Below are 15,066 nucleotides of genomic sequence, written 5' to 3'. Positions count from 1 at the left end.
GGTGAAATCCCAGCGCTGCTGGCAGCGATGGGGACAGCAAATGGACAGAGGTGAGCACTGAGCCAGCACCCAGGACCTCTTTGGGTGTGATGGGAGATGGCCCAGATGGGTGCTGGAGTGTGGGTGTGTGGCGTGGCAGGAGCGTGTTGTGGTTTTGGCCGCCTGAGCTGCTCGCTCCAGGTGTTTTTATTGTGCCAGGAGATTTACAGACTCTTTCACGGGGTGTGTGTGCACTAATGATTTATTGCATGTGGGGTAAATGCTGCATCCCAGCCGCCATGTGCTGGCTCTGCTGGCGGGGGCGGGTTGGGGTGGCAGAACCCCACACCTGCAGCATCTCCACCTGATGCTCACCTGGGTCCCCCATCTCCCCATCCCGGGCGTTTCTTCACCCCACGTGGTGAATTTAGGCCCCGAATTGGGTGCAGCCCCTGTTTGCAGGCTTGGCTGGCTGTGGCTGAGCAGGTTGGTCCTCATCGTTCCAGGCGTCCCCGGGTGGATCCAGCTGGACAGGCAGCACCCGCTGCAGACACGGCCCCTTTCCTGCAGATGGAAGCATTAATTACAAGGTCCTAACTAATTTTCCATTTTTAGCAGCGGGCCTGAGAGTGAGGCAGTGGGGTATGACACCGAGCGCTGCTCCTGGCTCGGAGGATCCTGCTTCCCACTCACGCCGAGGTGCCACCGAGTGTTCCTCGGTAGAGCTGAGGCCTGGGGCAGGCATTTCAGCTGGAACACAACATCCAGACGCTGCCTTGCCCTTTGGGACGTTTTCCACCCTCCAGCCACCAACGATTTGCATGGAGCCGTGCACAACGTGGTGTTTTAGAGAGGGGAAACTGAGGCACAGAGCGCTGATGGCAGCTTTGCTCAGGGCTGCTGCAGGAAGGAGTCACTGGAGCCTCAGCGCTGACTCTGACCTCAGGGTTGAGTCCAGGCTGGGCTTTTTGGCATCCTTGGGATGTGCTGAGCACGGCCTGTGGTCTGCCCACAACCGAGTCGTGCTCGCAGCTCACCCCGTGCTCCTTTGTGGAAGGTGCCAAGGTGTCACCACCAGTGTTTGGGACAAACTGGGAGGCTGAGGGCTCGTTGGTGGAGGTCACCGGGCAGGAGAACCAGGACAGTGCTGCCAGTCCTGTGCAGGGATCACCCGTGCTCGTCCCCGTGCTCCTGCCTGGGCGGGTGCAGCCCGGAGAGCCGGGCAGCCCATCCATATTAATGCCTGACATTAATTTCCATTCATTTCAATATTTTATGAGCGTAACAATTAAAAAAAAAAAAAAAAAAAGGGTTCATCACTCGTTGAGACATAGAAATAATTGGGTGTTGATGGTCCTGGAGCGCTGCCACGCAAATCCCAGGAGCTGCTGGTGCTGCCCATGCCCAGGAAATTGCCACAGGGGTGCAGGAACCGGGCTGGCCCCGGGGCTCTGCTGCCTCTGGCTCTGGAGATTCCCCCTGGCAGCTGTCACTGGGTTTAATGTGGGAAAAATCCAACCTGCACTGGGCTGGGCAGCGGGAGGCGAGGGGTGGGACGGGCCCTGAGGTGTTGGAGCTGCGGGTGGGAGTGAGGAGCAGAGGAGGATTTTCAGCTCTCGGGTGGGATGTGCTCCTTGCTCCTCCAGCCGCTGTCCTGCCAAGGTCTGGCCACGGTGGCCACGGCAAAGGCTCAACATCTGCCCAGTGGGAGGGGGCATGAGGGGGGAAGGGGTGCAGGGCTGGCCCCCACCCTGTCAGGGGTCTCAGCTTGTCACCTGCCTCTGTCCCCCAGACTCCGTGGGCTGTGTGGACCCCGAGGAGTGCACCCGTGTGTGCGGGGCCACCCTGGGCTGCTCCAGCATCGCCTGCCCCAGGCTGGTGGTCGAGCTGATGGCAGGGGTAGGTGGGTGCCAGGGGTGACTCCATCCCCACTGGGCTTTGCTGCACCCCAGAGCTGCTGCCAGGGCTTGGAGATTGGGGGGGACCTGTGTTTGGGGGGACCCCACAGATGATGTGGGGGGGTCTGTGTTTGGGGGAACCCCATAGATGGTGTGGGAAGGTCTGTGTTTGGGGGTCCCACAGATGGTGTGGAAGGGTCTGTGTTTGGGGGTCCCAGAGATGATGTGGGGGGGTCTGTGTTTGGGGGTCCCAGAGATGATGTGGGGGGGTCTATGTTTGGGGGAACCCCATAGATGGTGTGGGAAGGTCTGTGTTTGGGGGTCCCACGGATGGTGTGGGAGGGTCTGTGTTTGGGGGAACCCCATAGATGGTGTGGGAAGGTCTGTGTTTGGGGGTCCCACAAATGATGTGGAGGTGCGGAGGGCAGCGCTGGAGCTGGGATGGGTGCGGAGGGCAGCGCTGGGCAGTGCGGAGGGCAGCGCTGGGCAGTGCGGAGGGCAGCGCTGCCCGCACATCCCGGGGTGCCCGGGGGTGCCCCGGGCGGCGCACTCAGCGCCGGGGAATGCCCGGCTCGGTGCCACCGGCCGGGGAGACAACAACAAGGAGCCAATCTGGGTCAGGGCTGTGCCGAGGCTCGGCTGGAGCAGCGGCTGCAGCAGCGGCTTTTTCTTGGCATCTTCCACATCCCCTTCCAGAAAGGGGATGGGCAGCGATCCCGGGGAATGGGGGTCCCGTGTTGTGCCCCTTGGGAAGAGGGGCGCTTGGCTCAGGGCCTGCTTAGCTCCTCCCTGGCTTGGCTGCCGGTGACAAGGGTGTGACAAGGCAGGACGGCTTTCCCCAGGATGGATAATGAATGTTTGCGAAGGGCTTTGCCCGCCCGGGGCTGCGGTGGATCCCGGGCAGGTCCCTCAGTGCGAGCAGGACGCTGCGGGTCGTAGGGACAGAGCCAAGGAAATGTGCTGGGCAGAAGGAAAAAAGCTGTGTGAGGTTTTCCTCAGCGTGGGTTGGCTCCTGAGTAGTTGTCAGGAGGTCCCAGCTGCCCCCACACCCACCAGGGAGGAGATGCCACATCCTGGGATCACGGTTTGGGCTGGAAGGTTCCTCAGAGATCATCTCGGTCCAGCCCTGAGGAAAGGGCTTTGATTGGGGGGTGGCAAAGAGCCCCGAGTTCCCAGACCTGGGGGTCTGAGCTCCAGGAGGTGGCTGTCCCCGGGGTCATCTGTCCTCTACACTCACCACATTTCTGTGCCAGGTTCCTGCTCAGCCAGCCTGGCCACCCAGAGCCACCCAAGGCCACGGGACCCCCGGCTGTGACCCTCAGGGACCCCCCAGAACCCCCGTTCTGGGCCCGTGTCTGTGGCATCAGCGCCATGGTCCTGATGTGTGTCAGTATTTTCTGCTATGTCTGTTTTGCCCAGCGCCCTGACAACCCCTGGGGTGGGGAAGAGGTGCTCGGAGAGGGGAAAAATGAGGATTTGGGTGCTATTTTTCATTTTTTTGGGATGTGATGTTTAAATCCACTGGTGCAACGAGTTGGGTGTTCTGAGCACTACATTCCCTAAGTGGAGGTGTGAGGTGTGGGGGGCATTTGTGGGGGCAGAAAATCCTTTTGGGGGGGTAGGGACAGGCATTGGGGTGGGGAAATGGGGTCGCAGGGAAGCAAAACTGCAGTGGAGCAGCACCTGCGTGAATGGAGGGATGGGACGCCTTGGCAGCGCTGGAAAAGGAGCAGCCACTCTCAGGGGCAACACCCAAACACATTTTAATGGCCCTAAATAAAAAATAATATTAAAAAAAGCACCACAATTTACAGCTATGAACAGCACCCAGAGGATGGAATCTGCCTGGATCAGCCTTCCCTGGTACCCTGAGCCCTGGAATTCCTCCCTGGAGTTGTGGATCCTGGCTGCCTGCAGCCCTCCCTGGAGCTGGGGCTTTGCTTACAGGGTTTGGAGAGGATTCAAGGTTTGGGGTTTTGGGCTCACTCCCTCTGTTGCTGCCATCCCACTGGATTGTGCCTCTGGAAAAGCTTTTTTTTTGAACACTCCACACTCCCTCCCCAGGGAACAGCGCTGCCAGCTCCAGCCCTGGGCTGGGGGACACGGACCAGGGACAAAGGGACACTCAGGCTGTGTGGGCAGCTCTGGTGAGCGGGGACAACGGGGCTGGGTCCTGCCCGGTCTGCGTGGGGAGGGTCACTCGTGGATGGTCACCTGAAGGTCACTGGTGGATGGTCACCTGAAGGTCACTGGTAGATGGTCACTGGAAGGTCACTGGTGGATGGTCACTCGTGGATGGTCACTCGTGGATAGTCACTTGTGGATGGTCACTCATGGATGGTCACCTGAAGGTCACTGGTGGATGGTCACTCATGGATGGTCACTTGAAGAAGGTCACTTGTCGATGGTCACTCGTGGAAGGTCACCTGAAGGTTACTCGTGGATGGTCACCTGAAGGTCACTGGTGGATGGGGTGGACGTAGCTCCGGGGGAAGAGCCCAACACGGCCGTAGATCTTCCCCTGCCACCAGTGGGGGTCAGGGCAGTCCAGGACCTCAATGATGTCCCCGCGGAGGAAGGGCAGCTGGGAGCCCTCCCGGGCTGAGAAGTTGAACTGGGCTTGCACAAATCGGGGTCTCTTCACCTGCAGGGAAGCCGAGGGCAGGGGTTGGTGGGAGGAGAGGGGTCCCCATCTGCCAGCCCCCGGCACTGGGCAGCACTGCCTGGGCCCTGGTGGGGACGCCGTGCCACCACGGCGTGAGGACGAGCCTTGGGATGCCTCCTTTGGAGAGACAGAAGCAAGAAAAGGGAAGAGTGGAGCGCTGGGGACAAGCCCAGGTGGAGGGGAACACCCCAGGGCACAAGACTCCCTGTTCTTGCTGCTGGAGACCCAAAATGGGTGCCCAGGGGACCCTTGGGGGCAGCTGGCACCCTCTCCTTCCCAGCTCCTTCCAGGTGCTGGAGCTTTCCCCATCCCAGCTCCCAAAGTCCAGTTTTGCCACCTCCACAGCCACTGCCCCAGGGCTTGGCTTTGCTGGAGCTTGGCCGTGCCCTGCCCTGGCTCTGCCACCTGCCCTGGGCATCACTCCTGGCCCGAGGGACAGGGATGAGTGCCCTGCCCTGCCCTGCCCTGCTGAGCTGCTCCAGGAGCTCTTCCTCCCTGCAGCACCACGTCTCTCCTGCTCCTCACCCCGCTGAGGTGCCAGCCAGGGATGTCCCTGTCCCTCTGCAGGGACACTGAGCCTCGAGGGGGCTCATGCAGGGTGTGGGACCCACGGGCCCGTCCATGGTGGTACCTGCTGGGTCTGGTCCTCGTCCCACAGGAAAATCTGCTGCTCTTTGGCAATCGTGGTCATCCTGTAGAAATCCACCAGCTCGTTGAGGGAGTTGAACTTTTCCTCCCAGAGGAAATATTTGCCGTTCCTCTCCCTGAGCACCTTGAAGTGCTGGACGTCCTTCCCATAGCTGCAGAAGGAAGATGGATGGATGGATGGAGGGATGGATAGAGGGATGATGGAGGGATGGAGGGAGGGATGGAGGGAGGGATGGATGTATGGAGGGATGGATGTATGGAGGGATGGAAGGAGACCCTTCCCCTCCTGCCGCGCGTCCCAAGGGCGCTCACCTGACGGAGAGGGAGAACTCGCCCGGGGCGCTCTCGCTGTCGCGGATCAGGAAAGCTCCCAGGCGATTGCGCTGGAGCAGCCGCTCCTCTGCCAGCTGCCGGGAGATCCTGCCCGCGTACCACCTGCGAGGGCCACCGGGCTGAGCCACGCGGGCACCCCCGGGCACCCCCGGGCACCCCCGGGCACCCCCCGGCGCCGCACCCGAGAATCCCGGTGCCACCGGGAGAGGGGTCTGCACCGGGCTCCTCGCGGGGCTGCGACCCTCCGCCGGCAATTTCTCCCTTCCCTCCCCCTCCTGGTTCAGCCCGGAATTTTCGGGGGGCACCTCAGGGTGCTGTGGGCGCGCTGCCCCCTCCGCGTCACCGGCAGCCGCCACCGCATCCTGTCACCTGCGCTGTCACCCCGTGCCTCGGCCCCGCTCTGCCGCCTGTCCCCTCCTCCGCGTCCCTTGGGCCCTGGTGGGAAAAGCTCTTCCAGGGGCATAGCAGAAATCCCCCGGTGCCAGGATAAACCCCGGGTGCCAGGATAAACCCCCGGTGCCAGGATAAACCCCCGGTGCCAGGATAAACCCCTCCTGCTGCACCGCCGGCAGCTCCCAAACCGGCTCAAGGAGCAGAGTCCCCCTGTCCCACCCCTGTGCCCGAATATTTCGGGTCCGTGGGCTGGGAAGATTCTCTGCTGCTGTAAGAATTGCCCGGTGAATGATCAGCCGCGGAGTTTAGCACAGGGCCAGCCCCTCCAGGTGCTGCATGGAAGAGGCTGCGTCTCGCCCATCCCGTTTGTTATCCCGAGCTGGAGAAGCAGTGGGATGTGCCCCGGGCTGCCCCGAGCCCACGCGTTCGCTCTGGCATTTAAATGTGATTTACCAGGGGCTAAGGATATATAAAACACAGGTTCAATCAGCGATGGATTAGGCTGGGCTTTAATAACACGGTAATAGGATTGTGTTTAATGCAGTCATAATCCCGTAACGCTTTGTTGTTCCCCAATTATCATTTATTTAGTGGCAGCTCGGTGTGAGGGTTGGATTTTTGGGGGTACGTGGGCGTGCTGCTGCCTTTTGTCCCCTCAGGCTGTGGTGACACTGGCAGACTGACCCCCCTCCCCCCCCCCAGCTCTGTGACTCAGTTTCCCCCCGTGTGGGACTACCCTGGCGCGTGGCAGACCTTTGGGAATTGGGATTGTTGCCTGGCTGGTGGGGTGGTACTTACGGGTGTGGCTTGACCTTGATGTAGTTTTTGGGGACAAAGCCCTCACGGCCGAACAGCTCAGCCTTGTACCAGTTCTGGTCATCTTCCATGTTGAGGATCTGAGGTGGGAGAGGAGCAGGGAGGTGTCAGCCTGGCTGCCATTCCCTTGGCAGGGGGGCTGATGGGGACCCCATTGCTGCCCCAGACCCCTCAACACCCACCAAGCATCCCCTGGGGAAAAGGGGGCTTTGGCAGTGCTGGCACACCCTGCGGGCTTTGGGTTCACAGAGCTGGAAGGTGCCCGGTGTTGTCCCAGACCCCTGCCCAGGGAAGAGGGTGAAATCTGTCCCTGGAGCAGCCAGGCCATGAGCCAGGCCCCCGTGTCCCCCGGCACGGTGGCAGTGGGTGCTGACACCGCTTCCGTGTGACATTTTCCAGCCTCCCCCGCAGGGGCCCGGGGCCGGCACAGCTGTGAAAACAGGATCCGAAACCCACGGGGAAAACACGCCGGGAGGCAGGGATGGCACGGGGGGTTTGGGGCTCTGGGTTCCAGCCTGGATGTGCCCCCCGGAGGGGCTACAGGGTGCCAGGGGTCCGGGGAGAGCCCGAAGGGATGAGCACATGGGCAGGGAGGAGCTGCCATCACTCCCATCACAGGGCTGCTGCCCCCAGGGATGTTCTGAGCCCCCCTGGAGCTTTTTGGGATTGCCAGATGGCATCTGAGCGCCCACCCCAATGCCCGGGTGGGTGTTTGGGCACATGCTCCTGCTGCCCTGTGCCCTCCAGTGCCCCCCGGACAGGGAAGACGTGTCCCAGACCCTGGGGCTGCCACAGGGCACAGCTGGTGGCACTGCCAGCCACATGTCCCAGCTGGGGGTGTCCTGCTCTGAAGCTGTTCCTGGTAGCAAGCCAGGAATGCTCCTCCACACTCCAAAATCCTCGAGGCCGGCTCCTTATCTCCCACAGAAAGCCCCAGGAGCGTTAAAGCCAGGGCCAAAGGAAGCACCGGCGTCACCACGGGCCCACTCCGTCACCCCAAAACAACATCATCCAACCCCCGCCAGCCGGCGAGCCGTGTCCCCTGTACCTTCAGGGTGTCCCCTTTCTGGAAGGGCAGCTCGTCCTTCTCCGTCGCCTGGAAGGTGTAGAGGGCCACGGACTCCATGGCCGTGGGGCTGCGCGCACGGCGCGGCACCGGGGCAGGAAACCGAGCTGATGTCAGCGCTGCCGGGGCACCACAGCTGCCCAGATGTGCGGCGGAGGCGGGGGGGAGCCGTGCCAGCCCACCCGAGTGCCAGGCGTGCCAAAGGATGGCAGAAGGATTTGGCGTTTCCCCCGCGGTGAGTTGGTGGGCAGCCGGCCGGGGTTTGGATGGGAGAGGGATGGCGATGGGTTGAGGATTTTGGGAAGGGTGTTTGGGGAGCACGGGCAGCGCTGATGGGGGAGTCTCTGGTTGAGCTGCCAAAGGGGGGATTGGTGGGAATGGTTGTTCCAGAAGCAAGAGAATGGCGGCGGGTGGGAATGCCGGAGGCGGAGGGAGGTGGGAGGATGCACACACCTGGTTTTTTGGGAATTCAGAGCGAACCCTCCGTGGCTCAGCTCTGCCCAGCGAGCTTTCAGCACAACTGATGTTGGCTCTTTTGCCTCTTTGGGCTGGCCCCTTGGGCGAGCTGATTTTTCCCAGTTTTCTTCTACAGGGCTTAGGGAATAAAAATCCCTTTTAGACTAAAACTGAGCACTAAAACTTCCCGCTGCTCCCGTGGGCGTCAGGCACGGAGTCTGCAGGGCTCGCACGCCGGGGAGCATTCCCAGCGGGAAGGTCCCTGAGCTGTGCAGCCTTCCTGTGTGTGGGCTGGGGCAGGGAGCGCATGGAAAATCCGCCAGACACCGCCTCGCTTTGCTGCGGGGAATGAAACCGGGGACAGCTGCAGCGCAGTCCCTGCCCGTGCATTTGGGCATTTTCCAGCGAGGAGCAGGATGCTGCTGCCATCTGCCCGGGGTGGGATGAGCCATGGTGCTTGCAGAGCCGCTGCGGGGATTGGGCTCGGTGGTTCGCCTCTCCCAAACCTTATTCCCGCTTCCCGACTGCATCCGAAAAGCAAAGGACCTCTAGGCACCCCACTGAGGCCACTTCAGTGCCCGTGGGAAGGCCAGAGGGATGTGCAGGGTGTCACTGGGTGTCCCCCCACCCAGCGAGGCACAGTCCCCCGTGGTTATCCCGGGATGTGCTGCTCCCAGGGGATGCGGAGGTGCCGGCAAGGCCAGGAGGCTCAGGGAGGCCGTGGGAAGAGGCTCCGAATGTGCTCGGCTGTCCCAGGGAGGAGGGGACTCAGCAAATCCCCGCATCCCTGAGACACGCAGGGGATGGGAATGCAGCAGGAAATCATCTTGGGATGAGCTTCCTCTGCCCCTCAGCAGCTTTGGGGGGGATGGAGCTGGATGTTCCCTGGGGGAACAGCCCAGCAGAGCCGCTGCTCCCCCGCCGGATCCTGTCCCTGCCCCATCAGCCCAGTGGGTGACACAGGGGCCACTCCCGGCCGTCCCACACGGGGAACAATGGGGCAGGGAGGGTGTCCGGGCACTGCAAGGGGCCGGTGTGGGAGACACCTGCAGCCCAGGAGAGCCTTACTGGGGTGACAGTCACCTGTGCCGTGGGGGACACGGGGAGCAGCTTTGGGGTTCGGATTCCTGGAGCAGCAGGGGGAATTTGGGGACACCTAGGGGTGTCCAGACTGGAGCTAGAGGTGGTCCCACAGTGCCAGGCAGGGGGCACAAGACAGTGGAGTCACAGAGGGTCCCCAGAGGGACACAGAGGGGCACAGCGGGTCCCCAGAGGGACACAGAGGGGCACAGCGGGTCCCCAGAGGGACATAGAGGGACATGGAGGGTCCCCAGAGGGTCACAGCGGGTCCCCACCCAGCCTGGCGCGGTGGCCAGGCTCAGGACCGGAGCAGCATGGGATCGTGCCAGCAGATGGCAGCAGTGCCCCAGGGGACACTGGGGACACTGGGAACACTGGGAACACTGGGGACACTGGGGACACTGGGGACACTGGGGACACTGGGGACACTGGGGATACTGGGAACACTGGGGACATCAGCAACACTGGGAACACTGGGAACACTGGGGACACTGGGAACACTGGGGACACTGGGGACATCAGCAACACTGGGAACACTGGGGACACTGGGGACACTGGGGACACTGGGAACACTGGGGACACTGGGGACACTGGGAACACTGGGGACACTGGGGACACTGGGGACATCAGCAACACTGGGGACACTGGGGACACTGGGAACACTGGGGACACTGGGGACACTGGGGACATCAGCAACACTGGGGACACTGGGGACACTGGGGACACTGGTGACACTGGGGACACCAGGGACACTGGTGACAGGGTTAGGGACATCCCCTGGAGCGCGGGCTGTGCAGCCCACATGGCAGTGAGGGGGCAGTGGGGACATCGGGAGGGACACTGGGGACACTGGGGACAGCCCCTCCTGCACTCAGGCTCTAGTGAGGCAGGCAGCCCCTTGACACCTCTGTCACTCCCTACATCACAACCCGTCCCTGTCCCTGTCCCCGTCCCCGTCCCCTCCTGCTGCCCTGGCCGCACTCCCCGGGCAGGGTCCAGGTCCCTGCTGCTCCCTGGTGCTCACTGGTGTCTCACTGGTGGCCTGCTGATGGCTCACTGGTGGCTCACTGGTGGCCTGCTGATGGCTCACTGGTGGCTTTGCTGGTGGCATGCTGGTGGCTCACTGGTGGCTCACTGGTGCTCACTGGTGGCTCACTGGTCTTGCTGTCCCCAGCTGCTGCCTGAGCACGCGTGGGCATGGTGGGGTGCCAGCAGCACCTGCACCCCCAGACAGGCTGGGCTGCTCTGGGGCCCCTTTCCTGGGCAGGGAGCCAAACCCTGCCGTGCTCAGCTGCTCCCCAGGTGCCCATCCCAAGCTGCTGTGCCACCCCTGAGCCGATGCCCGGCAGGGTGGGATCCTGGGGGATCTGTCCCCTCATCCCTGTGCCCTGCACGTCCCCTCGCAGGGACACAGGAGGTGCCACACGGTTGCTGTTGGTTGGGTGTCAAAGCCTGATGAACGTTGGGGCTCGGTCCTGAGCTCAGCTCAGCCTGCAAGGAGATCCCAAAGATCAGCCGAGGGCACGGAGCAGAGCGTGGCAGCCCATCCTGCCCCGGCTTTGGCCAGCAGCCCCCGCTGCCTCTGCCTCCGAGCCGGGGAGTTCTGTGACCCTGGGGCAGGTGGAGGAAGGTGCCAGGAGCTCTGGCATTGCCCTTTCCTGGCTGCAGGGCCATTCCAGGCGCTGGGATCTGCTGCTGACTCCCGGGTTGCCCAATCTGCCCAGCCCTGTTTCATCAACATCCTGTGTTTACCTGGCTGCAAAATCCCCACGCGGGAGGGAGGAAGAGGAGGGAGGGGAGCCTCTTCCCCTTCCTCTGCAGCCTGAGGAGCTTTGTTATGGACACCGCTCCGGGCTCCCCAGCTCCTCTCCTGCTGCTCAGTGACCCCTTGATCTGCCCACAGAGGGGGAGTCTCACACCTGGCTTTGCCTCCTGGGGGGCTTTGAGCTGGGCCTGGATGGGCAGGGCTGGGCAAGGCTTTGGCTGGGAAAGGTTTTGAGCTGGTCTTGGATGGGGCAGGGCTGGGCTTGGATGGGGCAGGGCTGGGCAAGGCTTTGGCTGGGCAAGGCTTTGAGATGGGCCTGGATGGGAAAGGGCTGGGCAAGGCTTTGGCTGGACAAGGCTTTGGGCTGGGCAAGGCTTTGGGCTGGGCAAGGCTTTGGCTGGGCAAGGCTTTGAGCTGGCTCATTGCAGACCCAGGGTTCTGCCCCCGGAGCAGGGAGAGGGATGGATGCTGCCCCAGGACACAGCACTGTGCTGGGGGCTGGCAGTGCAGCACAGCCGGGATCCAGGCTGTGCCTGGATGGGGAATGTGGATAAATCCTGTAGGATAAAGGCTGCAGCTGCCCGTGTGCCCAGGGATGGAATCAGCCCTTCCCACGGGGACCCAGATGTCTCTCGAGCCCCACCGAGGCCCTGCACAGGGAGGAAGTGACATCCTGGGCTAGAAAATGCCACAGCAGGGCCCCCAGACAGGATCTCAGAGTCAGCATTCCCCCCCCACCGGAGCAGAGGCCACGCTGGTGACTCCTGAGCACCAGATTTTGTGTGTAACTCAACTTCTCAGCCCACACTCGTGCCACCAGTTCCACCCTGGTGTAGCTGAGGACAGAGGATCAGAGCTCTCTGGAGCTCACATTATCCCACAGGATCTGTAGGAAAACATCTACAGGAGGAGCAGACACAGAGAATTGGCCACCCTGGGTCCAACGTGGCCATGAAAGGCTCCTTGAGGTGCTGGTGGTCTCCAGACGTGGGGCTGCATCTCCTCGGGGTCAGCATGGGTGGCTGGGGCTGGTTTGGGGTTTTTGAGCTGGTAAATCATGGCAGGGCCCACTTGCCTGTGGTGTAGGTGGGTTGGGAAGTGGCACTGTGCTCTCATGGGAGAAACCCGAGGCAGGGGGCTGGTGGTGGGGCCTCACTTTCTGCTTTTGGCCCCAAAAACGGATCTGGAAAAGAAGTGATTGTCATGACGCCTCAGGTGTAGAATTCAACCCAAAACCTATAAGGAATGATCACTGATGGGGTCATCCCAAACAACCCCTTCAAGAGGGATAAGCCTTGGGTGGTTGGTGGCTGGGATTGGCTCCTGGGAAAGGCCAAACCTGGTTTTGGTGAGGAGGGAGAGCCCAGACACAGCAGCCACAGGGGAACAAACAACGAGGGCTTCCTGCAGCTCCCAGGACTCTGCTCTCTGCTGGGTGAGGTCTCTGTCAGTGCCTGGCTCTGGGCACGCTGGGGTGGGGGCTCAGGCCAGGATCATTTACTGATCCTGTGCACCATTAACCACCAGGGCCAGCACAGCTGGGGGTTATTTGCCTCCCTGGGCTCTAGAAAAGGACCTGGTGGCCACTTCTTGGGTTTGGACTGATGAGAAGGGAGTGTTCTCTCTTGTGGCTGTGTCTTGGAGGTACTCCTGGGATCCTGCTCTTCCCTGGGATGCACCAAGAGGAAAAGGTGAGCTGTCCCTCTGTGTGGTGGCTGTGTCTCCCCTGGTGTGACCTGGAGAGGATGGAGCTGTCCACATCCACCTGGAGCAGATCTCGTGTGCCCCACGGCTGTGGTGTCCTGGTCCTTGGCTCTGGCCTGGGGCTTTGCTGTGGTCACTGACACACCTGGGGGAACTCTGGGACCTGCTGGGTGCCCTCATGCAGGTCAGGCTCTAATCTGAGCTGTGGGAGGAATGTTTTCTGCTGAATCCTGCTGTGGAACTGTCTGATGGTGACTCCTGGGATGATCGGCTGTGTCTGGCTTCCAATCTCCATCCTTGGATCTGTGCTATGGACAAGCCCAGGTCCCCAAGCTAAATTTTCCTAGCTGGGCTGATGCTGCAGCAGGGATGGGAGTGGGGAATGCTCTGTCAGCTCCTCAGGAGCCATTCCCAGACAGCTGAAGCTGGAAAACCCCTCTGTGCTGCATTCTGTCAGCACAGCATGGAGGTACAGAGGGTCCCAGCTTTGATTCACACGGGAGACAAATGAAAAGGGTCCCTGTAAGTGGAAGTTCCAAAGAAAGTGGGCAGGAGGTGTGGGATTTGGGTGTGGAGGCTGTTTGCTGTCGCTGTTTGCCGTGGGGGGAGCCTCCTGGGCTGATGGAGTAACCACCCATGGGCAGGGGATCTCCGTGGCTCCTGCAGGGCTTGTTTGAGGGGAGTTTTGGTCACATCCAGGCTCAGCCTGAACGGATTCCAAGAATCTCCCCCTCAACAAGAGCATCTGTTATTTTTCTAGGAATTAAAAAGAAAACCCCACCGCCGAGGGCTGTGCCGTGTGCGTGGGTGGGGGGACCGTGCTGTCACCCTGCTGTCACCGCCGTGACTCACCCGGGGGGCTGCGACTCCCAGCAACAACCACAACAACAGAAAAAACCCAAAAAAACGTAGGGAGAAATTGTGAATGATGCTGGCTGCCACCGGGGTAGTCAAATTTCTGTTCCTCCTTCGGGCTGGCTGGTTAACAAAGAAGTTATTAATAACCAATTAAGCCACAGCTCACGTCATGCCTTCCTCTGGGAGTGTGGCAAGAGCGGCCCTGGTTCCTCCTTCGGCTCCGTACCCACCCTGCCGCTTTTGGGGGGACATTTGGGCTGCTGGGGATGGGGACAGCTCCCAGGGCCATGGTGACACCTCCCTGGGCTGTTGGGGACCGCCAGCACAGCGGTGACCCGAGGCTGGGGCATGGCGTGTTGGGCTGAGCCGCTGGTGGGAGAGGAACCGCGTTTGGCAGGAATTTGGGCAGTGCCAGCGCAGATGGTGACAGCCGTGGGGACACGGAGGGAGGAGGAGGAGGGTGAGGAGGGTCCCTGCTGGGCACTGATGTGCGCGGTGCCACATGCGGGGCAGAGCTGAGCCGGATGCGATGGGAGCAGAGAATCCGGGCACTGTGCCGCTCCTGAAACGCCTCATTCAGGGCAGGAGCGGCGGGACAAGAGGGAGGAAGCGGAGGGAAGATGGAGCACTGAAGGCCTCTGTGTGTGGCCGGGCGGATGCAGGTGCAGCTGTGGATTCCCCGGATGCTCCACGCCGCCCTTGCTCGCCGGGGATGCAGCCGGGAGTCCCCCCAAGTCCCCAGCCCTGCTGTGGCTCTGATTTATTGCCACACTGCCCAGCGCTGTCCTTTTATTCATCTATAGGTGTGTGTATATTCCCTGAAGTGTCACCCTGTGGGTCTCAGGTTCAGTCAAAGGAAGAAATGGAGAGTTTCTAGCCAGGCAGGGAAAGAGCTGGGAAAGAATGTAAATAATTCTTTATCTCTTGTTTTTCACATTGTTTATAGTTAAGTTCTATCACTGTGCGTCAAGCACTCTGCACCAATGGTCTGGATTGTTTTCACTTCAGAACCATTGGATTTTATCCTTGCAAAGCTCTGTATAAAAGAGCAGGGTATTTTAAATAAATCAGAGTTTTTACTCTCAACATCCTTCTGAGTCAGTCTATTCATTCCCGTCCTGCCTCAACAGCGACATCACCCAGGGTTGGGCTGTCCCTCGTTGCTCTGACCTCTCTCCTGTCCTCAGCTGAGGATCTGCAGGAAATGTTTGGTAATTAAGTGGCTGTGAAAACTCTGCCCAGCCTGTCATCAGCTGAAATCAGCCCCGAAGGATACACGGGAGAATCCACACACGTGGCCTTGCCTCTCCCACCCCACGCTGCGCTGCTCCCTTTGGAAAACTAAGCTGAAAAAAGCTACTGCCCTGGTGGCAGAGCCCTGCCAGGGCACTTCTCCTGAGTGGTG

The 15,066-nt window shown here is 61.2% G+C and overlaps 1 protein-coding gene across 2 annotated transcripts; it reads right to left on the bottom strand.

The window, feature by feature from the left end:
• Positions 1-3,252: 3,252 nt before the first annotated feature.
• On the bottom strand, positions 3,253-7,935 carry GRAP (GRB2 related adaptor protein). Of its 2 annotated transcripts, XM_021550538.4 has the most exons (5): positions 7,781-7,935; positions 6,715-6,812; positions 5,503-5,625; positions 5,174-5,342; positions 3,270-4,521 (listed from the first exon to the last, which is right to left on the bottom strand). In XM_021550538.4, exons 1-5 carry the CDS (start codon positions 7,856-7,858, stop codon positions 4,336-4,338), a joined length of 654 nt encoding a protein of 217 aa, XP_021406213.2. In that variant the 5' UTR covers positions 7,859-7,935; the 3' UTR covers positions 3,270-4,335. The 2 variants fall into 2 exon arrangements, with proteins under 2 accessions (XP_085448214.1, XP_021406213.2); XM_085592088.1 differs by lacking the exon at positions 5,503-5,625 and having other exon boundaries at positions 3,253-4,521.
• Between the last annotated feature and the right edge of the window lie 7,131 nt (positions 7,936-15,066).

This window comes from Lonchura striata, chromosome 14 (assembly GCF_050655825.1).
Source record: "Lonchura striata isolate lonStrDom1 chromosome 14, ASM5065582v1, whole genome shotgun sequence".
Taxonomy (NCBI): domain Eukaryota; kingdom Metazoa; phylum Chordata; class Aves; order Passeriformes; family Estrildidae; genus Lonchura; species Lonchura striata.
The sequence above is the reverse complement of the archived record's forward strand: the minus strand, read 5'-3'. Positions and strand labels throughout refer to the sequence as shown.